At 41.0% G+C, this 25011-nt stretch overlaps 1 protein-coding gene across 4 annotated transcripts in view; it reads left to right on the forward strand.

The window, feature by feature from the left end:
• Positions 1-23645, forward strand: part of STON2 (stonin 2) — a 72974-nt gene extending 49329 nt beyond the window's left edge. For 2 of the 4 annotated variants that reach the window (XM_065685911.1, XM_065685912.1), the window contains exons 5-7: positions 10684-12519; positions 17651-17853; positions 19134-23645. In XM_065685911.1, the coding sequence (XP_065541983.1) occupies positions 10684-12519; positions 17651-17853; positions 19134-19217 (2123 nt within the window). In that variant the 3' untranslated portion in view covers positions 19218-23645. Of the gene's footprint in view, positions 1-10683; positions 12520-15091; positions 15729-17650; positions 17854-19133 lie in introns of those variants that run through there. The other 2 variants (XM_065685913.1, XM_065685914.1) reach the window with 2 other exon arrangements.
• Positions 23646-25011: the final 1366 nt, after the last annotated feature.

Genomic DNA, 25011 nt, shown 5'->3' on the forward strand with positions numbered 1-25011 from the left:
AAGAAAAAAAACCTTTGTTCCAGGGAAGTGATCAACTAATTTCTTGACATTTTCTAATATAATGCGTGAATATAAATGTAATATAAACAAATAGAATGAGGCAGTCATTCTTGTCCATAGCAGTGTTGTTCTTGGGCAAATCCTGTCAAATCTCCTCCAGTAGTCAGTGCCACTATATAGTAAGATACCGCTTTAGGGTGCTTTAGTTACCTGTTAAGTGTTTGTTGCCCATTCATTTATTGAATGTCCATTTCATCCCTTTATAGGAATACATTAATAATTATTTTTTCCTTTTATAGTCTGGGTAGCTTTCTTTTTAAGTTCAGTAAAGTCCTCGTATTATCTTATTATCCCACGTTCCTCGGTTCTGTAATCCCTGTTGTTTCCTTCAGGCAGACCTCAGTTCTTTCAGGGCTCTTCTGCAAAATCTCACATGGCCCTTCAGAAAGCCTTGCTTTGTTTACAGGGCACAGCAGCTGTGGAGGCCCTGTTGTTTTCCTTCACATCAGTCACATTCTGTGCTCAGCTCTTGTCCCTCAGCTGCCACCAAACCAGCTATGCAGTTTGGCAATACAGGCAGTAAGGTTTCTTATCACACTGTCAATCTCCTTTTTGTTTTTTTTCCTCATCTAATCTTGTCCTATACCCTGAAGACCTGCTAGGTCTCATCCGCTATTCAAGAATGCAGAAGTTTATTTCCACTTAGCTTTCTGTGGTGTATTTCATACATTTAATTTCATTTCATTGCCCTCACACTATCAGAGCCCCATCCCATCTAGCCCCTGTACCCTGCCTGATTCCTAGTAACTGCTGCCCCAGGACAGAAACTTTCAGGATTCCTTGTTCATCATTTTTAAAGCTGACAACTTATTCTCTCATGTATATATGTATATGTGTGTGTGTATACAGTAAGGGGCTCACTAACTGGTATGGTTGACATTTGGGGGGTCTCTTGTTTACTTTTCCACAGGATTATTTTAATGTTTTCCATAACTTTTTTCTATCTTACAAAGAAAAAGGGGTGACTTTGCAAAGTCGCTTAGCTGAATTCCTACCCCTTTGCACCCCCATCAAAAGAATGGGGAGCATCATATGGGAAAGAAAGAGGACATACAGCAAAGACTAGGTGGTGATTGGGGGAGCTAAAACTTAACAGTAAGAAATCAGCGTGGCTGAGAAGTTATGCAGGAGTAGTGTAAGGGAATTTGGACAGTGTTTTGCCCCCAGGCACAATAGTAACTTAGAGGGATGGGAAGATGGGAAGTTACAGTCTGCGCATAAGGGGAGGAAGTAAAGGTTTCCTCTTCACTTCTCATCACAAAGTGCTGTGACAACATCATGAGTTACTTCTTTCCATTCTTCATGCGAGCCTGTTTTGGTCAAACTCCCACATATAACAGTGAGACCTGTGGCTTTCTGTTCACTGTAATCACACCAGCATGGCCCAAGGCAGAGAGGAAGAAATTGCTTGTTGGATCATTTCTGTTTGGCTTCTGCTGTGGAATGACCCTGAATAATTCTGTGTAACATGGTAGCTCCACACACACATACAAAAAGGAAAAACAAAACTCGAAATGACATAAGATAGATAACAGCCCAGTATTTGGTTCTGTTGATTTCCTGCAATTGTGAATAGCTGCACAACAGCTGGGCTTTTATGGTGGGAGCCTGGGCTGAAGGAAGGGCTGCACTAAGGGAGTCCCAGACCTGGAACAGATGAGCATGCAAAGGGAGAAATGGCCTCATCAATCAGAGCAATATGTTGTAAAACAAGCCATTCTCTCATAACAGCCTCCAGGGCTGGTCAGCAGCTGCCTTGAGGTTGGAGATGAGATGCTGATAGCACCATGGGATAATAACAAGACTCAGACTGGGTCAGAGGGCCATACAGCAAGATCAGTTACCTAAAATGTGGTTGGATGAACAGACTGACAAGTTTTCTATTTTCCGACATCCTCATGAGTCCTTCTGTTGTATGCATGTGAAGGGTGAGCTAGGTTAGCTCCCTTAGTCTCCAAAGTTGGTTGAAGTTGTGCTTGTCAGACTGGCAGGGCCAATACAGCTGTGCTTTTAGAAACACTGTCCAAGACAGCCCATGTAATGTCACTATAGTTTTCCTGGATGGGCAAAAACTAAGAACAGTGTCACCGTAAAGGAGGCTGAAGTTTGGTTACCACCAGTGGGAATGTTTCTTCTTACTATGTCCTATCTGTGTAAACCATCTTGCTCGGAACACATCTTTAAAGGCCTCAAGCGGTGAAAAACAGCAGGGCAGCACCCTGACTCAACCCTGCAACCACTTTAGCAACAGCATAATATGGATTTTGAAGGTCTTCGTGCCCTTACAATCCCAGGGTGAGGAGCAACTGTATGCTCACCTTACACTTCTGGAAGAACTCCCAAATCTCTTTCCATTTTATAAATGTTCTCCAGCTGACCTTGCTACTCAATCTTGGTGCTACAAGCTTTTCTTTGTCCCAGTCCTTGCTGTTTATTTGAAGCAAAATCAGGCATTAAACACTTGTGGTTTTTTCTAACAAAATAATAGGGATATTTTCTGTATTTTGTCTTTGTATAAGAACATGTCTCCTTGATAATATTTTTTGGTGTTCCAACATTGTGCAAGACAGATGCATTAAAAAATTACTGACTCTTAAATCATTCATTCATATGACAGTTTTCGTTGAGAGCTGGAGAAATATATTCTTTCTGTGATCGGTTTTGCCAGTTAATATCAGGTCAGTCTTGGCAGAGGGAACCATGCCATACACTCTCTCTCTCTCTTTAGAAAAAACAGTATTTGTCATACTTGGATCTCAGACAATTGCTGAATGGCACTAGGGGCATTTTTGGCTTACCTCCAATATTTTTGGTGGAATCTTTCTTGCTTGTAAATAATGTGGACAGCGCTCTGTTTCTCAGCATATGGGAGGAACAAACAGTAAGACGCAGATGCCCAGCATTTCTCCTTGCAGTTTACAGCCAATCCTGTACTTAAGCATCCAGTCTTAGCTGTTTACTGCAGCTTCTCCACCTTTCTAATTGTTCTCCTCTCGATACACCTACCTGCAAGTAGCCAGTGCACAAGGACATTCCTTGGCACACACGAGTTACGTTCTGCTCAGCCAAGGGCCACAGCTTCTACTATCTCCAAGTAGTTCCCTTGCTTATTCCATTTACCTTGTGTGGTCCCTAGAAAGCCCACAAGCTGTCACATGAGTTATCATAGCCTATTCATCAAATTGACTTGACAACAGCCATTAGCATTTTCCATTACATTAGTGGTTTTGCTTTGCTACAGAGAGAAAACTTGAGGAGCAGAGGGCATAAATTGCTAGCTGAAGGTCACTTAGACAATCACAGAGTTCATATCAGCACCTGAGCCTTTTGCAATCCATTCCTATGTCATATCCTTTGCATCATGCTGCTTCTCAAGCACCTGTAATTATTATTTGTTGAGGATGGGGGTGTTGCTTTGGCAGGCCAGTTGGGTCAGGCATCACACTTAGGTCAGGCTGTCCTTTCTGTTTTCTCACACTGTTTCTAGCCAATTGCCTTTGGTCCTTTGTATTATGTGTCGAATATCCCCCCAGGAATGAAAAAAAAGAAGCCATATTCACCTACACATGGCTTTGTTCTAGCTCCTCTCAGCTCTGCATTGAGCACCTCCCCTGTTAATTCATGAAACTTCACTGTAGCCTGTAGCTCTCATATGCTCTGAGTCGAGAAGGACTGACCAAACTGACTACCCTCATGCAGTTACATGGTCTTCTCTGCACTGTTTCTGTTTAAACAGAAAATGTTTCTATAAGAAACTACAGGGTTGGAAAGAATTATCATAAGCTTCAGGCAAAAGTGGAGCACTGTTAGCTTCTGTAATTTACAAATATGTATCAGCTGTGTTGTCTTTAGAACAAAACTGTCTTTACAGTTCATCAGGTAATTAAATGATTCAATATGTAGGTGAAGTTGCAGTTTTCACAGAGCTTTACATTAGAAATTGGGAAATGAGTCATTGGGGTTTTTTTTAATAATAGCAGTGGCATAACTTGTAAACAATTTTGCTGTTGCTCAGGGTAAAGGTAGTGTATAAATATGACTTAACCTGAGATATGCAGACAAGTCTGGCAGACAGGATGTGAGCTGCTGACTTGATATGTTATAAAACTTGATCCTGGGATCAATACTGCAGCTGTCTTTTGAATCCATAACTTGATGCATAAGACCATAGTGAGCTGCTCTGCAGTCAAAGGCTATGCTGCTTAATGGGATCCCAAATTCTGAGAGCATCCAGTACCTGGCACATTTCCACCTACAGTCTGGCACCGCGAATCTCAGGTGTATTCCACATGGTACTATCTCAAGCACTGAAGACAAAACTTAAGAGGTCCAAACCAGTGCATCACCTTGTTTGTAAAATTATGGCAGGATGAAGTAGAGTATTGTCTCTGTACGAGAGATTTATGTAACCACTAGTATCAGCTCCTCCAAGATGAAGTGGGATTGTCTTTGCATTTGTAGGATTTGCTGCAGATTTATTCTGCTTGCCAGAATAAATTCCTAAGATATCCTGGGCTAGCAGGAGCTTCTCTCTTTCCTTATTCATTTTCAGAATATTTCTTCACGAGCTCTGTGGTCTTGTCTCAATGGCAGTTCTGCTACTGAAGGATATGCTGTATGTACAGCTGAGTAAAATCAGGGATGGAAGCAGATCTCTGCATAGAAGCAAGGTCCAAAGTCCATTCAGTCAGACTGAGTGTGTTTATCTTTGTTACTGTACTTTGAAAGGAACTGCTTCTGAAAAATGCTATGTGCATGTCTTCCGTTGTTCTTGTTTGCTCGTTGTTCTTTCAGGTGAAAGATGAAGCAGAGAGATTCAGAGAACCTGTCATTCTCTTGATCCCTCTGCTGGAACAGGTTCAGCTTTGTGTTTCCTAGCTCTTCTCTGTCACCTCACACACAAGCTTTGTCTAGCCTAGCCAAACTGGGAGCGTAAGTACTCCGATGGTAGTAATAATGGCTAAGGCTAGGGTGTAGTCATAGTCTGGGTCACCTCTGGACTGAGCGTACCTTGCTGAGAACAAAGTTAGATGACACATTGGTAAAAATATGTCAGTGGTATCTATGCTGTGTCTTCAGGGATAGAAACAAAGTTGCTTTGTAATGAATCATGTAAGTATGATTAGTTGATATGGTGTTTACTTTATGAGTCTATTATGTTTGTTTAATAGAAATAAGTTCTAAGGAAAAGCAAGCAGTTTCTAATGCTTTCTCTACCGCTTACGTGAAATCTGTTCACAGTCTGGCTTAAATGATTCTTAATTATAAAACAGTATTATTATGTCACATGTATATTGTGAATTCTTTGAGCAGGCATAGAGTTGTCCAAAGCTTGTAAAAATCTTGAAGACTTCTTCTAATTGCATCAGTCTTAATGTACCACCTTCTGGCCAGCTAATGGAAGCACATGAACTGATACTCAGGTAGAACGCTTGTTTTCTAGATCTGTGACTTTCAACTGGGTTTAAATCAAAACAACCTTCTTTCTGTAATAGTCTGGGGACCCGTTCACTATCATTGTTTTACACAGACGTTTGTAAGTATGTTCCAAGAGCAAAACGTGTTTACTTCAATTTCTTTGTAAAGTAGCATTTACTGAAAAAGAAAAATCAACACAGGAAAACAAAACAAAACAAAAAAAGCAAGAAAGCTGGGTTAAAGTGATAAACAGTGCTTTTTCTTAGAGTACCTAATGCCTTCTAACTATCACTAGGAGAGTTTTATTCCCTTTTAACGTTCCTTATTGCCTCTAACTTCTTGCCACATAATTCCTACCTGGCAGTAAGATCTGGCAGTTTCTTCAGGACACTAACAACCTTGCCCATGACTTTCATGAGCTATCTGTAATTTGTAATCTACTGTTCAGATGATAAATTGTTATTAAATGGGGTCCCAGGAATATATATCTATCTTTTGCTGTAATGTTTTGGTGATTTCTGGATAGGTTATGAGTTTGTTCGTGACTGTAACTCTAAGAGTATTAGTAGACTAACTGCTAAGTGTTTACAAACTAAAACCTAAGCAGTATATTTGGGAAACACTTTTTCTGAAAATGGTTATCTGCTGTAGGAATCTAATTTACCAATTTTGTGCATGAAGTGTGTTACAGATGCTTGGTATTGTTTTAAGACTAGCCCAGCCTGCTGCACAGCACAGACTGCAGAACACGTAAGAAACTTTTGCAAAGCTATAGCTGCAGCCAAGAGCAGACGGCGTAGCTGAGATCAGTACAAGGAAAAGGGGACTTAACAGTGCATAGATTATGAGTTGCTGCAATGTTGTTTCAGTTATTCCATACCACATCTGAAATGTTTTATTTTTTTTCATGACCCAGTTTTAACTACTCAGTAAACATAACACAATAAAAATACTGGGTATTGTTAAATTTAATCATGCAGGAAATTTCTAAGTTACAAACAAATTTTGTTATCTTGAGCATTTTCTGAAGGAATAATGACAGGGCTCTGACTGAATTACAGTCATTGTTTAATTAGTTTGTCCAGTTGAATAAAGGAAAACAGGTGAAACAAAAAAATGCACTCAAGTAGCATCATAGCTTGTTGCAATGAGACTTCAGCTGCAACTACCACTGTTCTAATGAGTAGTCCAATACCAGCTTCTTAATGGTCAGACTCAGATTTTGGGAAGATGTTCTCTTCCCTCTCCAAGCAGCGAGATGCAGCATGAGTAAAGGAGGTGGAAAATAATTCAGGGCAACAAAGCACAGTAAGCATAAATGCCTGAAATACAGTTGTTCTGCCTTCCCATAAATACATACATTTGTGTAGATACAGAATGATAAGAAAATCTCAAAATATCAAAAACTAAAGTCCACAAAACCTTCTAGAGTCCTTTAAGTTGGTAGATGGAGCACAGTCCTTTTTAACATTGTTCTTGCAGTATGAGGACTGCTGCAATCTAGCTGTGTGGGGCTAAGTCATAATTTGCTTGTATTTCATCTTCAGTTTAGCATCTGTATGAAGGCTTACACTTAAAAAGAAATACAAGAGTTTTTATAAAGTTTAGAGACTCATGGGTATAAATTAACTGAACGTAAATGAAATTCATTGTATTTAAATAGAGATGGAAGCTCAGTGATATAACTTCTTTGTAACTTCAGATTATTTAACTTCTTTCAACAATTAAACTTCTTTTGGGACTTGTGATGAATTTGCAGTAGTTAACCAAGCAACAGGCATAATATTTAACTAGTCATTAACCCACTGCTGGGAATAGACTATATAGTACTGCAGATTTGGGATAAAACTGTACTAGGTTTAATCAGGCCACTGATTTACATGGCCTAAATTTAGACACCTAAGTTCAAAGAAATGTAGTGACAGGATATGACAGAGTATGATCACCTGAAAAGTTACTGAAGTATGAATCCTTTCAATGTGATCTGAGAAACTTGCCAAGTAGGAGGAGAAGAAGTAAGAAAGAATCGTAGAGATTGGGTTTGTTACCTCAGTCTTTCATCTTGCACCTTCTCCTGATGGTTACTTAGTCTGTGATGATTTTGTAATGTTTCTTAGCTGTGCCATAAGGTATGAAGTTATAAACATAGCTTTTGTATTAACAGTTCGACACTAGGGAAACTGGATTGCTGTTAATTTTTGTATATGGTGTGTTCAGCTGCAGGAGTAGAGTGTGTGAGCATTCACCCCTTCCACACATCAGATCTTGCAGACAGTCAGTATATGCAGGAATGCTTACAAATCTATGTTCCAGTCTCTGTCAATGCCCTTTAGCATGATAATACCTGGTGGTTTTGGCCAAAATACTTTAAAAAAAAAATGAAAAGATGAGAACCAAAGCCTCCTTTCCTCGTAGTGAGTCACAAGAGGCTGATCATAGTGAGATGTTCTATGTCCATTATAACAATGCTGGTTTTCAGTTTTATCATACTGAAATGATTGATTAACTGTTTTGCTACTGAACCCTTGTAAAACCAACAAAACATGAAGAGGTCTGTGGACACAAAAAAAACCCATTACAATGCAGGCTGGCATTTTATTGTTCACTGTGGACTTAAGTTTCCCAGTTATTTAATGGCTTGGTAATTATACTGAGACATGTACCTAGTAAGGTACAGCCAGTCCTGGTTGCAGGCACCACCTATGTGGGGGAATGAATGCAGAGATGCATAGCTGTTTGGGTTGCCTGAGGCTGCTTGTCCAGGTCTCACACTGCTGGTGTCACCGGGAAAGGAAACAGAGCTAGTCACCTTCACCTTGGTAGATCTGCTCCTGTGTTTTGTAGCTGGCTGGAGCAACCTGTCAGGTTGGACTCTGGCAAGAACAGACAATTAAAGGGTGTTTTAATTTTGCAAAGAAAACACTTATCCAAGTCATTTACTTAAGAAAGCAAAGTCAGTCAATCAAAAGGAAAAAAAACAAGTGTTTTGGTTTGATCACATCTTTTTTTATGCAGATCTAGTCTTAGTCAGGAGTCACTCTGGGTTGAAGATAGCACCCCCTCAGCAACCAATCCTCATGATTTATTTTGTAGGAAGGAATTTTGAAAGCAGTTAGAAAAACAAGTAGTTCATCTAGGAAATCACTTTCTTAAGTGTCCTCTCCCAGACCTACTGGGATGCTGCCAAATGGAAGGACATTCACATTTTAAACTTTATCACCCGTGTTCAGGAATTCATAAAAAGTCAAGAAGGGAAAATCTGAAGTAATTGTCTAAGACATCCTGCAGCCATGACAAGATTTTTCACCATGCTATATTTGCCTTTGCAGCAGAGGTTCCAATATTTCTCTTGGGAAACACATTATTTCATCTAGGTCTCAGGAGCTTTCTTTGGATGCTTAGCTGCATTAGCATATTGTTATTTTTAAACTGCCTATTAGCCATTCTCTTACAGACAGAGCTAAAAACCTGTCTTTCCTAGAACCACCTCTGTATTCTTCAAACATTTGTAAACCCAACCATATGGTTCTTTGGCAGCAGAATAATGTGCTTTTGATTTTAGTTTGAGAAAGAAGGATTATTTCACTTCCCAGATTTGTCACTTCCACATATCAAATCAACTAACAGTTTACCGATTTTGTTTAGAAAATAAAATTACACAAATGATCACACACGTGAAACCATCTTCTTGTAGTGCTTCTGCTGTATTTCTGGGTATCTGAGTCAAAACAAGCATTTTATAAAACTTGTTCAGTTTAGAAAGAAATTCTTCAGGTGATTTCTGTGTTTTTCACATAGACTTTCAAGGAGGTCTTCTCGTCTGCCTCTATTTATTATTTTACTGCTCATTTGTGGATTCCCATTTGATTTCTGTAGTTTGAAAGCTAACATATAGGAAAGGGGAAAATTATAATTGCAGGCAGGGAAAAGGTGGTCCACTCTTAAGAAATGCTGGTCTTATAAACACAGGACTTCTAGAAGTCCTAAAAAAAATGGGGAATGTTTTCCCAGAAATACCAGAAAATCAAAGACTTTTACCACATCTTTTCATTGCCTTTGCTGTGCTTCAGAGGATGACATGCTTGCTAACCAAAGTACTGGAAAAGCATGAGACAACATAGAAAGGTATTGTTATGGACCTGAGGATCAGAACAATGTCAGATTATTCTTGGTGGGGTTTTTATTACTTTCTCTCTTAGGGTGATAATAAGATGGTTTGGATGAATGCACTTTTATTCATTAGCTCAGTGGGAAGAAAAGCCTTTAATTTCTGAACTCTGAGAATGTATGCTCATTTTGGAAAACACCTTATTACCACTGCAGCTATCTCCACCAGGAAGAGCTGGAATTGAAATAGCACAGTAAGATGCAAGCTTCTGGGAAGTGTCTTGGCAGAGCCCGAGATTAGGAAAATAGTGGTCAAAGATGCCATGTCCTGACAGAGGATGGAGACAGCTTCCACAAGTTACAAGAAATGTTTTTCTGCATGCTAGCGTACATCCCTAGATCACCGCTTCCCTGAGAGATTCTTCAAAGACATCCAAAGACTGGCAGACTCTTTCCCCCTGGGTAACCCAAAGAGTCTCTTTGCTGAACACATCTGGGCAAAAATGCCACCTACATGCCCTTTATGGTGTCTTCACCATATCCCCATGTGCTTTTGTGTTAACAGCAAATGTGCAGACAAATATGTAGAGACAAAGGGCAGAAGAGCTCTTCCTCAGTGTTCATTCCCTCCCCTACTGTATTCTTCTCCAGAGCAAAGAGTATGGGGACAGAAAGGGAAAAAATGAGAGCAAGAGTGAGAGGGAACAAATGGCAGAAGGTAAATGGAGAGAAGAAATGCAGCCTGAAAGCTTAGAGAGGGAAGTTTTAAAAAAAAATCACTGCAACATGTGGGCTAAGTTTCTTTTTTTTCAAGTCATTGTGTTGGAATGAGAGCAGTACAATCATTGCTTTAATTCCTTTTCTATTTTTTACTGCATTCCTTTCCTGTGTTCAGCTGTCTATTTCTTTGTTAATTCTGGACAGACTCTTGAGCATTTTAGCCAAGTCTTCTGATTATCTTTCTTGCCCAGAATATGAAAATGCCTTTGTTGAGCATGCAAACTGTTGTGCAGACTGTAGTTTTCTGTACTTGAAGAGAACTAGGTAACTTCAGAGTAATTAGCTGAAATTTCCTCCCCTCCCCTCTTTTTTTTAAAGACAATTCCTCATCTCTCCAGGAAGATGAAGAGATAGATATGGAGGCTGTCAACTGGCAGCTGAACAACACCTCCATGAATGGGCATTCATCTACCCCAACCACAGTTCGCTTTCCCAGCTGGGTGACTTTTGATGACAATGAAGTCAGTTTTTCACCACCAAACCTTTCTCCCTTGAAAACAGACACCCCACCTGCAGAAACACAGACTCCAGATGTTAACTTTAACCTCACTACGTCCTTTAAGAAAAGAGAACGTCCTAAAAGCACACTGGGGGACCTCTCCAAAATTCAAAAACTTGATCTCTCCTCCTTAACCAAGTTGCCTTCTGTTGAAACACCACCATGGAGTGCTACTAATCCCTTCTTGGATGAATCTCTGCGAGATGTCCAACCTTCACCGATCAACCCATTCAGCTCATTCTTTGAGGAGCGAGACAGGCGTTCCAAAAGCTCTTCTGTCTCCAGTGCTCCAGGCAAAAGCCAAAGAGACTCTCTCATTATTCTTCATCAAGAGTCTGATATCATCAGTTTCCATGAGGCAAGCAAAAATATAACCCACACAGATGCTGTAGAGCAGCTCAAGCAACTTCAGATTGGAGACCCAGATCATGTGAGCACCCCTACCCTGCCTGATGATGACCCCATGGTGCCATATGATCTGGATGCAGCCTTTTTTAATCTGGCACCAGCTCAGCCAAGGGATGGATGGCCAATGATGCTCAGGATCCCAGAGAAGAAGAATATTATGTCATCCAGGCACTGGGGACCAATATATGTCAAGCTGACTGACAGTGGATGTATACAGCTTTATTATGAGAAAGGACTGGAGAAACCTTTCCGGGAGTTCAAACTTGAAATCAATCATGAGATTTCAGAGCGCAAACTCCAGAACTATGATGAGAATGGAAGGATACACAGTGTGCGGTTGGACCGCACAACCTACAAGGAGAAAAAGAAGTATCAGCCTAAGCCAGCCATTGCTCACACAGCAGAGAGAGAGCAAATTATCAAACTTGGGACTACAGATTATGAAGACTTCCTTAGCTTCATCAGTGCTGTGCAAGACACACTGATGAACTTGCCAGCTTCATCAACAGATCTGAGCACGGTAGGACTGAACTATCAGGAAGAAGAAATCACAGTTGATGTCAGGGATGAGTTTCATGGCATCTTGGCCAAAGGGGACGGTGTGATTCTCCAGCACAGTGTGTTGACCCATATCTATGTTCTCAGCTTCCTTTCTGGCCTGGCAGAATGCAGACTGGGCCTTAATGATATCCTGATCAAAGGGAATGAAATAGTTGCAAGGCAGGATATTATGCCCACTACTACCACTAAGTGGATTAAATTATACAGCTGTCGGTTCCATTCGTGTGTGGATGAAGATGTGTTTAATAACTCCCGTATTATCCTGTTCAACCCCTTGGATGCCTGCCGGTTTGAACTGATGCGATTCAGAACTGTCTTTGCTGAGAAAACTTTGCCTTTTACTCTGAGGACAGCTGCCAGCATCAATGGTGCTGAGGTGGAGGTGCAGAGCTGGCTGATGATGTCCACTGGGTTCTCTTCCAACCGTGACCCTTTAACTCAGGTCCCTTGTGAAAACGTGATGATCCGCTATCCAGTGCCAAACAAGTGGGTAAAGAACTTCCGCAGGGAGAGCGTCCTGGGGGAGAAATCTTTGAAAGCCAAGGTGAACAAGGGGGCCACTTTTGGATCAGCCAGTCTGTCTGGTTCTGAGCCAGTAATGAGAGTAACGTTGGGAACTGCCAAATACGAGCATGCCTTTAATTCCATCGTATGGAGGATAAACCGACTGCCTGACAAAAACTCAGGTAAGTGGTGTATATTGTCTCTTCAGGCCTAAACTAGGAGTTATGTATTTCGGAAGATAAAGAACATTGGGCTTACATGATGAGGGAAAAATCACCTTCTGTAGTATACCAAAAGACATCAGTTAGTTGCATGAAGCATTTGTCTGAACTTTAATTGCAGTAGCTTTATGTATCCTACAAACATTGCTAATGATAAAACAGGTTTAGGTTTTCCAGATTCAAAAATATGCCTTCTGCTTTGCTTTTATGAGTACATTATGGGACTTAGGCATCAAACATCTCTGTGTGCTTAGCACTGTTACTGAAAGCAGGGCTTTTTCAGGTAACTTGCAAAGGCAGTATACTATACTACAGCACTGAATCACAGAACCACGTAAATTGCTGTAGTTCACCCAGCACATGTGATTTCTTTTCCATGCATTGCCAAGCATACTGGGCCAGTGCTATATATTTCAATGCCTATACCACAGCTAATGCCTAGAAAGTATCTGGAACGGGGATTATAAGAGGACAGAAAATATTGTGCAACCATTTAAAAAAAAGACATTTCCAAGCACCGGTTTGTGGCTGTGTTTCTGTAACCAGTGAAGACAGCTTCAACCTGAAGAGGGAATACCAGCACAAACCCCACAATTCTTTGTATTTCTAGTAACATATTCAAAGTTAAACATTCAAATATTATGGGCAAACTACTGTTCCCTTTGGCCATCACTGCCAGTCATTCCACTTCCTGCCTTTCATCTGCAGTGTGCAATAAAGCTAGACAACTCAAGTTTACTTTTATTCATAGTGAATTCTGCTTCTGAATTTCTCTGATCTAGACTAGGTTTTTACAAACATGGACTTTTTAGTATTAATGTATTAATGCTGTAGTAATGCAGCTGGGTGACTGGGAGGGTTTCTGTATTCAGTATTCCCTGAAGGCAAGTTCAGTACCAGATTTGGCAATTTTAAGGACATATGTTTTTCCCAAGTTTAAGCTATAGTGTCAGCAGAACAGTGATCCAAGTCTTCTAATCTGTTGGACCACATTTCAGCCCAAGGACACCACTTTACACCATAGGTTACAAATTTGGAGGGGTACTGCTAACAAAAGTGAAGGCTCCATGTTGTCTGTAGTATGGGACATATGAAGAGAGAGCTTGGGAACTCAAGAGAAATATGGCAAGGCAAAATTAACCTCAGGCTGTTTATGAGCAGTAACATGCTTGTGAGGAAAATCTCACTATGCCATCTGCATGCTGTGAAATTGGGCCTTCTGTGGCATCTTCTCTCCAAAAATCTCAGTATACCATACAGACATTACAGCTGAGGAAACGAAAGCCCCCAGACTTTAACATAATCACAGAACATGCCAGTAGCAAACCCAGAGAAGAGGCAGAACTCCAGGTTCTACTGCCTCCTACAATGTGATGCTTCCTTACCCGTCACTACTTTGGGGGAGATGTTGATCTATGCCTCTTGTGTGCTTGATCTTGTCTCTCTGAGTGTGAGGCTCTATTATATATCCCCGTGTCAGGAGGAAATACATCACAGACTTAGTGCTGCTGTTGGAGCCCTGCCACAGAGCATCTATCCATCATTGTCACTATGCAGAACTCAGGGCAGTTAGTATTTGTTTACATCCTGAGAGGAAGAGAGTGTCGTCACCCCTCCGGTCAGGTCAGATGTAATTTCAGGGAAAGGAAAGGCCATGCAAGCACTGTCTTGGCCAGGACACATGAGTTATGTGAGAGGGAGGGAAGCCAAAAATTATGATAGGGCAGGCCAAATGTAGTTTAAATCTGACCTTGCCTCTCAGGGACTGTTTACATTTCTTGATGGCACTTGTCCCATGGTTTTCCCTACTCAAAATACATGGCAAGCAATGAGGGATATAAATGGTACTGAAAAGCACTGATTCCTGATCCTTAGTTTTTCCTGATGGACCACATACTCTTCTGACCATACAATACTAATGTGTGATCTACTCCCAACCTTGTGTATGGTTGGCTGTATCCAGCCCTACCTACAAGTCGTATAATAACTCACCTCCACCTATTTGCAAAAGCCCATATAAATGATCCTGTTCTCAAGCACTAAGTAGAAAATAAGGCCAGTACCTCATCTATACGAGAGTAGAGCTGGTCCCTCCCAAAGATCGCTGCTTGCATTCAGGTTGTAGTATCCTAGCTCCCAAACTATTTCAGTAGCTTTGCTGTCTTATCCAAATGTTTTCTCTTTGTGCTCTCTAATGGGATGGAGCCCTTTGCACTCTCACTTTAGGAACTTTTTACCTGTTCTGTCTGTAGCCAAAGTGGCTGCTTATGACTGGACACTTAAGAGCATATGACAAAAGAAGGAGAGTGTGTACTCTGACTGTGATTTAACATAAGAAAAAGCTAGGGACTGGATTCTGCTAACCACATTGCTAAAATCCTTTCCAAAATAGCTTGTCAATCTTTATTGCCCTGCTCATATTCGCAATTAATGTGATCAAAGCAGTTGATAAAGAAAGCTTATTTACAGGCTCTGCAGAGCTTCAGTTGCAGCTGGCTGGGCTCCACATGTTTGGGTTTTTTTAATCCACCAGCAGAATATTAGGAAAACATCCATCTGGTCTTCAATCATGGGAAAATGCGCCTCCAGCGAAGCAGGGATGTAGTCTATGTGCAGAACCTTGGATATGGATATCTGGACTTTGCTTTACTTTGGCTGTGGATCCAGGCACCTGGTATACTTTCTGAAGTAAATTAAATCCTTTAATCCAAACTTGTTGGGATATCAGAGTCATTTGGAACAGATTCTCTCCAATCACAGTAACCCATGCATATATATGAATTATATTACGAGATCCTTGATTGTCAGACTGAAATGTTAATAGCTTAAGGCAGCAGAAGCTGCAAAGCAAAAGCAGTCTGTTGACTGATTTTACTAAAAACTGTACCTGTCCATTAGAGAAAGAGCTCTTAATGAGCCTGTTGAACAGAGTCTAGAGAAGTTGTGCCTTATGTGCCTCACTGGTGGACACTCATGTGCTGCATATTTTTTGCTATAGCTTTGTTGAAGGACTTGCTTTGTTAATCACTTCACCATGATGTGCTGGTTTAAATGAATAACTTCCATATTTTGTTTGAGTGTTGTGCATGGTCTTTTCTGTTAGTGGGCAAAACTACTGGAAGAAATTAAATTATTGGAAAATTGCATTGTAAGTTGCATTGTATTAATATTTTTCTTCCTTTTCCCCCCTTTATTCCCCCCCCCTTTTTTTTTGAGCCTGTGAATGTCCGCCAACATGTGCGTTAGAAAAGTGGTTGCTAGTTTCATGTGCCCAGTTGAAATTATGAAGAGCTTAAAAGCTCAGATGTCCAAAGCAGCCATCACACAGTGTGCTCAAGGCTTGTTAAACACTTCCCAGTGCTGCTTTCACATGTGTCCATCCCAAAAGCAACTGAGCATATGCCAGCTCAGGAGTGTAGCAGTGCAAGCTGAACACCTTGTAGCCAGGACAGTGGCTTGCACCAGTGCTGTGTCGCCACTCCTTCAGCCTGCTGTGGACCTCCACTGCAACCCAGGCAGCCTGAAGGAGGGAGCAGCCCACTGCAATCTAGAGGAGAAGAAAAGCATAACAAAGCAGATGAGCAGGAAGGACTGCAATGAGTCTGCTGAGCCTGGCATAGGGTGAGTGAAGAGATATGATCAAATGGGGGGCCCGAGGCTGGGAGCTGGCTGCCAGCACTGAGTGCTGAACACAGAAATTTTGAGCCGGGAATGACTCATTTTTAGGCATCTCCATAATGCAGTACCACAGAGCAGTGGTTACCAGGTGTGTGCAGCAGCACCCGAGCGTCCCATGGCAGGGGCTGGAGTGCGCTGCCACCACAGGTGTGTCCACCACAGCCGAGCCCAAGAACTGGCCAGACGCAAAAGCCTTGCAGTGCTAGAGGCACAGTGATTTCCCCAGGAGCAGTGGGGCTGCCAGTGGCCCATGGTGTGTGGCATCATCTTTGAGGTCTGCTGTGTGCCACTGATTTTACACAGGGAAAGCGTGCTCCAGGTATAAAAAGCCAGGATGTGCTGTCATAGGGAGCTCCCGGCTCGCTCTAGAACCAGAGTCAGCACTCTGCTTGGGATAATTAATCCTGATAAAAGCCCTGGTGATGCATTTTAATGCTTGCAGAACTCAAGCTTTTATGTCTGTTTGATAACTGGACCCACTCATTCATAACCTGGCTCCAGCTGTGGTGCTGTGTATCAGTCCTGTCTCTGCTGAACTGCATAGCCTCTCCTTGGATTTGTTGCAGGGACGTAAGTTGTTAAACCTTCCACTTGTGAGGAAACTCTGGATCCCTTCAATCAGAAAAGCCCAAAGTGGCTTTGAAGGCTTTCTTTCTCATTTTGTAGACACAAAAAATAAGGTGCAGATCTTAAATGACTCACTCAAGAGGTTAGGGAGTTGGCTGCAGTCAGAAACAAAACCAGTCTAGTTTGACTAGCACACCTGACTTCAATTTTTAAACATCACTGCTGTCCAGCAAAACCCAGGAGGGAAAATAGTAACAAAGGTTATCATTTACAGATGACAGAGCTAAATGTGATTCTTTCTTCTCCTTGCAATCTTTAATGACTAGCCACCTTGTTGTGGGGTAAAGAATAAACAGTTACTTCCAAGCTATGCATGAACTTACTTTTTGAACCCAGGAAAGTTATTTAACATTATCCAGTATATTTTCTTTTGCTAAAAATGAGGATAACAGTTTCAAACAAATGTGAAATATCTGCGAAATCCCACCTTTCCTCATTACCAATACAGACATTTCAGAAGGATATGCCACAATGCGCTTAACATGTTACATGCACTGGGGGAATCAGAAGAGGGGCAATACCTTTACCCTACTGTGCTTGATTTACATCTTGTATTTTCACCCGCTAAAAGAAAACCAGAGTGATTGGCAATCCTTTTTGCAGTTTTGTTTAATTCCTCTGGAAATTCCTACAGCATTGAAACAGGTAAGGTACTGTCACGTGGTGTGAACTAGTTCACCCAGGCAGATTCGCAGTTTCATGTAGTTTCATGGTGTTGCTCTTCCTAAATGTTGCTTTTTGTGATGCATCCAACACAACTTTCATGTCTCTTTGCTCTTTTTTCCAGCTTCTGGTCATCCTCACAGCTTCTTCTGTCACCTAGAGCTTGGCTCTGACCGGGAAGTGCCTTCCAGTTTTGTCCGCTACGTAGATGTAGAATTTGACATGCCCACCACTTCTGCCTCTAAAGCCACTGTTCGGTCCATCTCTGTAGAGGACAAGGCCAATGTGAGGAAGTGGGTCAACTATTCAGCACACTACAGTTACAAGGTAAAACTGAGTATGTGGCAATCACTGTGGTTACTTTGCATACTTAATTGTCTTGAAAACTGTAGGCAGACAAATACCATGGGCAGATGCGGTGGGAATTTGTCACACACTAGGCTCTGTGCAGTAGCAACCCATGTGCAGCCTATTGATTCATGGTGAAAAAGCAGATTATCCCTCAGCAAAGATGGAATAATCTTGCTTGCAGTTGCTTTGTGGAAACGCATACTCATGGCTACTGGAGACTAGCTGATACAGTAAAAGTGTGAACAGGAAGTTTTTCTGCTTTTCATAGCAGCTACAGTGGGAGTGCTACAGCACATAAAAGGATCACCTTATTTCTCTGCTTAGATATTTCTTCTTCCTGCTTGCCCTAAGGAGAGGAGCAGATGGGGAAATGCACTACATATATACCTGCCAAGAATCTCAGTATGCCAAAATTTGCGTGTTAGCTGATCATTCAGCAGAGAAATTGGCATCCTACCTGCCTTCTTTAAGAGCAGAGATGAGAGATAATGAAAAGATTCTCACGGCAAATATTTTTAATGGTAATAGGTTTTTTAGTAGCCTTTTAAATTCTCTGGAGAAGGTATTTGCTCTTCCTAAGCATTCCTCTGAAGAACTGGGCATTGTATCATTCCTGAGTTTTCAGAGGTGTTGAAATTTAGAACACAAATGTAGATCACCTTGGCCCCATCACAGTTCAAATTGGCATCTGTAGCCCAAAGCACCTGAGCCTGAGGATGGCAGGAATGTGCCGATGTCTGGTTTAGTGTTAGGCAGTCCTGCGAGGAGCAGGGAATTTGACTCGATGATCCTTACAGGTCCCTACCAACTCAAGATCTTCTATGATTCTGTGATTCTGTGCATTTTGAAGATTAAGCTCTTGCTTTACACATTAGAGTTTAAAATTTAGGCTGGTCATCTTCTGTCACTTACGAAGCCAGCTGTCGTCTGCAGATTTTGTTCTGGGTTTGGATTCAAAGTACAACTAGAGATGGTAATTAATATAAAATCACATGAGACCAGTTCTCTGCATGACTTTTTCCTCTTCTGGAAAAGATGTCATGACACTGTTGAATTGTAACACTGTTTGGATTAGATTTACACACTTAGAGTAAATAAAATCCAGCTTTCCCTCAGTCTATTTCTCTTCAAAGAACTCTCATTTTACCAAGAGTTTCTTTACCTTAGTGGAACATGGACCGCCATTAAGAAAGATTTTGTTATTCGTTTGGTTTCCTTTCTCATTACCAATATTCTCCCCCTTTCTCCTCTGCCAGGTCGAGATAGAGCGGAAAAAAAGCTTGAATGAGGATCTGAAGGGAGAAAATACAGCAGATGTCAATGAATGTGCTACGCAGTGAAGGAAGACCAGTCTGCAAGTCACAAGAGGGGTGGTCAAATTAAAAAACCTGGAAGAAAGAACTTGCAGGGATTTGCTATTTTTCTTTTGAAAAGTATGCAGTACTACTCTCAAAATAATGCTCTGAAGAGTACTATTTTTCCATGTGATGATCCTTACTTCGAGAAGAAGCTTGTATGTGGTTTGTTTGGAGTGGACCCATGGAACAATTTAAGTACATTTGGGGGATAGACAGAATGACTTGTATTACAGTCAAGCCCGCATTTTCTTTCTCTTCACCATTTAGTTTCTGCACTGAAGTATGGTCTGACAAGCATCACAGTCAAACCAGAAAGCAGCCTTTATCTCACTTACAATCTTGCCCTCCTACATTAAGCGTTTTTTTTTTTTTTTGTTATTGTTGTATGCCTGTTGGTTTGGTCATTGGCAGATTCACTTCCTTCTGAGCTGTCAAATAAAACCCAGGCAGCATCAAGTGAAAAATGATGTAAAATCTCATTTCTGAAGTGATCAACAGAGTGAAAACCCCGAGCATCATTCTGAAGAATCAACAAACTCTGCATCTTAAACATAGTAAATGGTCAAGCACATGAACTACAGACAGGACAGCTAATCATGTAGCTGTTCTTCTATTCACCCCTTGCTGTCTCATCCCTGAATGACAACGTCATTGTGCACATTTTCATGGGTCCGCACAAGTTACAAGAAAGTCTCTGCAATTTCTTAAAAATTTTTGTTTGTTAGTCTGTTCTATTATCTTGACTGAACATGGTAATGGCTGCTAGTAACAGGGAATGTGTCTTATTATAGAGGTGATACAGGAGGGACTTGGCTAAGATTAGATCATTCCTGCCTAGAAAGATATTTAAGGGAGAAACACTAGGGTTTGGGTTTGGGGTTTTTTATGTTTTCTGGGGTGGGAAAGGTGGGTGGTTATTGAAAATGTCAGAACAAAATTACTTTGACAATGTTGTTTGCCTTCCTGAAAATCCTTGGAAGTCTGTCCAGCACAATATCACTTTCATGTTCTATCTTGAACCTACAACAGAAGTAACTTGTATCTTTATAAAACCCCCACTAACTGGCACCTAAAATCTCATTTCAAAAATTAATAACAAGCTTCTATCATGGAGATTTTTTTTATCTCCATTTAGCTGAAGGTAACAGCAAGTCTTAAAAACTTATTTCTAAATAAAAATGCAGAAGGCAAAATTCTCATTCACGTTCATATAAATTTTAGAGAAAACAGTGTTCAAAGTACCCAATTTTTGTAGCTGTTTCGCTGGCTTGTGTAATATTTCATGTTGAGGTAATTTTAAATATAAAAAGAAAAAAATTATTAAATGATTTATCTTTTGAAAGGTTACTGCTGACTTTAAAATCACACATTCAGAAAGCCTTGGCAGTGTAATTTAAAATCATGATGAATGAAAATGCAAGCTTTTCTATAAATTTGTAGATTTATTTGACATTTAATATAACAGAAAATTAATACATTCTGAATTTGCTACTTTCACTGTGACTCCTCTAAAAATCACTACAATGTTAAAATCCCAAATGAAACTTTTAGCCTAAAACCGATAGTGGTAGAATTTAAAACAAATTATTATCGAGAACTTATAAATGCCTTTTTGTATGCACTTACATTTCAATCCTAGGTCAACTTAGTGACATATATTTACACAGGTGCACCTCTGTAAAGACATAAAGTCTCAGTCCTTCTAGGACTTTATAATAAGCATGTAATATTCTACTGCAGGTAGTTCTACTGAAGCCCAGGGAGCTGCCCAGAGCACACCAGTTAGTACTAAACATTTGCAGCATCTGTCTATAAATGGAAGAATACCATCAACTTTTATGAACCATTTTGGTATCAGTGGAGTAAAATTCCTGATAAAGTGCAAAGAATTATTTATTAAAATGATAACTGTTATAGGTTGTGAAATACCTGAGAGCACAGTGCTGAATTCATGTTGCAGGCTGACTGTGGTGAGTTGCATGGCAACTCCTATGTAAGATTCACTCTTCTTTTCAAAGAACTTCTGGCTGTTTTTCCTGTTTTTCACTGTAGCTCCTAGTTTCTGAAAAGGACCAGCAAGAAATCAAACAAAACCAAGCTGAAGGAGTGCTGAGATGTTGCTGTGGAAGTGCAGGAATGTTTTGTGAAAGAAAGTCAGGAGATTTCCTACTCTGATCTGCTGGCTCAGTGTCTGAATATTTGCCTATTGTCCCCCAGCCCTTGAAAACACAAATAAGTAATAACAAATAAACAATGTTGAACTCCTTGAAGAGGGGAGAGAATCAAAGGAATATCATTTCCCTCTCTGAATTCTTAAACTATTCAGTCTTTATCATACTCAGCCACAGGATATTTCATGCCCACAAAACTGAAAGATGAACATATCAGAAGCTTCTGGATTTACTTAATTTCTCCACCTTTTCATCACTGACTTATTTTTTTTTTTTTATTCAAACTAATGAATGAAAGAAAGAGTATGAGCCTGTCTCTGATCTCTCTCATGTAGTTGGTAGTACAAGAGAAGTATCTCTTCCAGTCCTTCCATGGAGTTATGCAGGCAAAACTGGAAAAGTGTTCTGGTTTATAAAAAAGTTATTTTAATCCATTCCAATCACTGAAGAACAATTTTCTGATGGACCTGCCGCTGAATTTTCAAGAGCTTAGGATGAATACCTTGGCCAGAGTTTCAAAAGGTCTTATTTCCCAGTGAAGCACTGAGGTGGTCTGATTTTTCAAACGAGCACTAACAGCCAAAATCTTTAGAAAACCTAGTGCTGGTATCACCAGGTGTCACCACTGAATTCCTTTTTCAGTCCAGCACCATTATAAGCGTTGAGCATTTGAACACCGGGATCCTAAGTGCCCTTTTTGAGGCTTCTACTGTTCTTGCTTGATTAAACAGTGCCAATTTTTCAGTGTTAGATACTGTCATGTATGAATGTTACGTACATGAACCATATACTCTTCATCCATGGGGTGACATCAGTAATTCGGACAGACTGCTGATGAGAGTAAGGGGAAAAGATCTGAGAGGTTTGTCAGTTTTAGAGGAGAAATAATATAGAAACAAGCTATGCTTGTAGTGGGAATGATTTTTTTCTTTTTTTTATCTTGGGGAAAAATCTCTTTGAATAGTTTCAATGTAATGCTCCTTTTGAAAAAGATATCATCACTGTCCTTTGGTGCATTTGAAAGCTTTGTAGTACTCCATGCAGGAAATGTGCCTTCAAGGTAAGCACCCATTTACTCCCTGAAGCTATTGCCACTTTCAGCTTTCTTTCTGTTTTTCATGACGGTTTTGTTTCATTTTTGACTGTGGTAAGACTTTAAGTATTGCAGGGAATTTTGTCTAGAAAAATAAACAGTCTTTAATCACAGGAGGTAAAGATGAACAACACCTCTGGGCAGCTGAGCTTATTTTAGTGAATGCTTCTTACATTTATTAACTATGGACACCCTCCTAGCAAAGGAAAATGGACAAATTCAGCTGAGAAATACTGTAACTGACTGGTGTTATTTTTGTCCTTTATTTTATTTAGACTCAAATTTAGTCATCCTATGAAAGATATAGTAGTATCATAAGAGACTGCAGAAATAATTTAACTTTTCTGGTGGGTGGCTGGCATATTTACTTGATAGGACATCCAAGACCTGTTGGTCTACATGTCCATATGACATAGTAGCTGCTAAAACTCCCTCTTGATCATTCACCTCCCAGGACAGAGAGCAATTGCATGAAAGCAAGAGGAAAAAGTGTATAAAGCTCAGCCTGGAGGTACTTGCTCTGTTGCTTGCATTAAATTCTCAGTAATTTCCTTAGCCCTTGAATGCACACAAACTAATCAAGCCCTTGACAGGTCACCTCTGTTCCAGAAGGTGAAAAATTCCTTTCAGTGACTCTTTGCAGCTTGTGTCTAGAGCTGTACCCATGTCCAGAAGTAGCCAGCACAAGAATTTGCAGCACACAGAGATCACTTATGGATGAAGTATTTACCTTGTTCTGCCACTAAAGTTCAATCTACACGACGAGCTGTCTGAGATTTTGTGTGGTAACAGGCAAAGCTGTTCCTATTTTTCCTGTTTTGTTCAGCCACCCACACATCCATCCATCCATCCATCCATCCATCCATCCATCCATCCATCCTCCCATCCCCCCATCCATCCTACCCTCCCTCCATCTCTCTCCTATACTGGCAGTTCATTCTTTGCACTATTGACATTGATTGGTTTGATGATTATTTTGTAACATGTTCCTACCTTTTTTTTGTTTTTGTAAAATAAGAAAGTCTATACACTGGCTAACTTTGTAGAAGTGTTTTGTTTTGTTTTATCTTTTTATTTTATCAGGTGAAATGGGATGTCATATTTTGTTTGAACTATGGGAAAACTTAAATAAATGTTAAAATGAAACATCTTGTCCACATTTTCACTGTCAAATTGAAGTTGTATGTACTGAATAATCTGGTAAGTCAGCAGTATTAAATTCAGAAGAGGAAAAGGGAATGTTTTGAATCATAGAATCATAGAATAAAGGAATTTAAGATCATCTAGTTCCAACTCCCTGCCGTGGGCAGGGACACCTCACACTAAACCATGTCACACAAGGCTCTGTCCTGCCTGGCCTTGAACACCACCAGGGATGGGGCATTCACAGCTTCCTTGGGCAACCCATTCCAGTGCCTCACCACCCTCACAGTAAAGAACTTCTTCCTTATATTCAACCTAAACTTCCCCTCTTTAAGTCTGAACCTGTTACCCTTTGTCCTATCACTACAGTCCCTAATGAAGAGTCCCTCCCCAGCATCCTTATAGGCCCCCCTTCAGATACTGGAAGGCTGCTATGAGATCCCCACGCAGCCTTCTCTACTCCAGGCTGAACAGACCCAACTTTCTCAGCCTGCCTTCATACGGGAGGTGCTCCAGTCCCCTGATCATCCTCGTGGCCCTCCTCTGGACTTGTTCCAGCAGTTCCATGTCCTTTTTATGTTGAGGACACCAGAACTGCACACATTACTCCAAGTGAGGTCTCACGAAAGCAGAGTAGAGGGGCAGGATCACCTCCTTGGACCTGCTGGTCATGCTCCTTTTGATGCAGCCCAGGATACGGTTGGCTTTCTGGGCTGTGAGCACACACTGAAGCTGGCTCATGTTCAGTTTCTGCTCTGAATCTCTTCTCTGCCCAACCTGTAGCTGTGCCTGGGATTGCTCCAACCCAGGTGTAGGACCTTGCACTTGTCATGGTTGAACTTCATAAGGTTGGCATCAGCCCACCTCACCAGCGTGTTGAGGTCCCTCTGGATGGCATTCCTTTCCTCCAGCATATCAACCGGACCACACAGCTCGTTGTCATCTGCAAACTTGCTGAGGGTGCACTCAATCCCACTGTCCATGTCACCAGAAAAGGTGTTGAACAAGACCGGTCCCAACACTGATCCCTGAGGGACACCACTCGTTACTGGTCTCCAGCTGGACACTGAGCCATTGACCACAACTCTTTGTATGCGGCCATCCAGCCAGTTCTTTATCCAGAGTGGTCCACCTATCAAATTGATGTCTCTCCAATTTAGAGACAAGGATGTTGTGTGGGACAGTGTCGAACGCTTTGCACAAGTCCAGGTAGATGACATCAACTGCACTACCCCTGTCCATCAGTTCTATAGCCCCATTATGGAATGCTGCCAAATTGGTCAGGCAGGATTTCCCCTCAGTGAAGCCATGCTGGCTGTCACCAAGCACCTTGTTGTTTTTCATGTGCCTTAGCATGCCTTCCAGGAGA

This window comes from Lathamus discolor, chromosome 6 (assembly GCF_037157495.1).
Source record: "Lathamus discolor isolate bLatDis1 chromosome 6, bLatDis1.hap1, whole genome shotgun sequence".
NCBI lineage: Eukaryota > Metazoa > Chordata > Aves > Psittaciformes > Psittacidae > Lathamus > Lathamus discolor.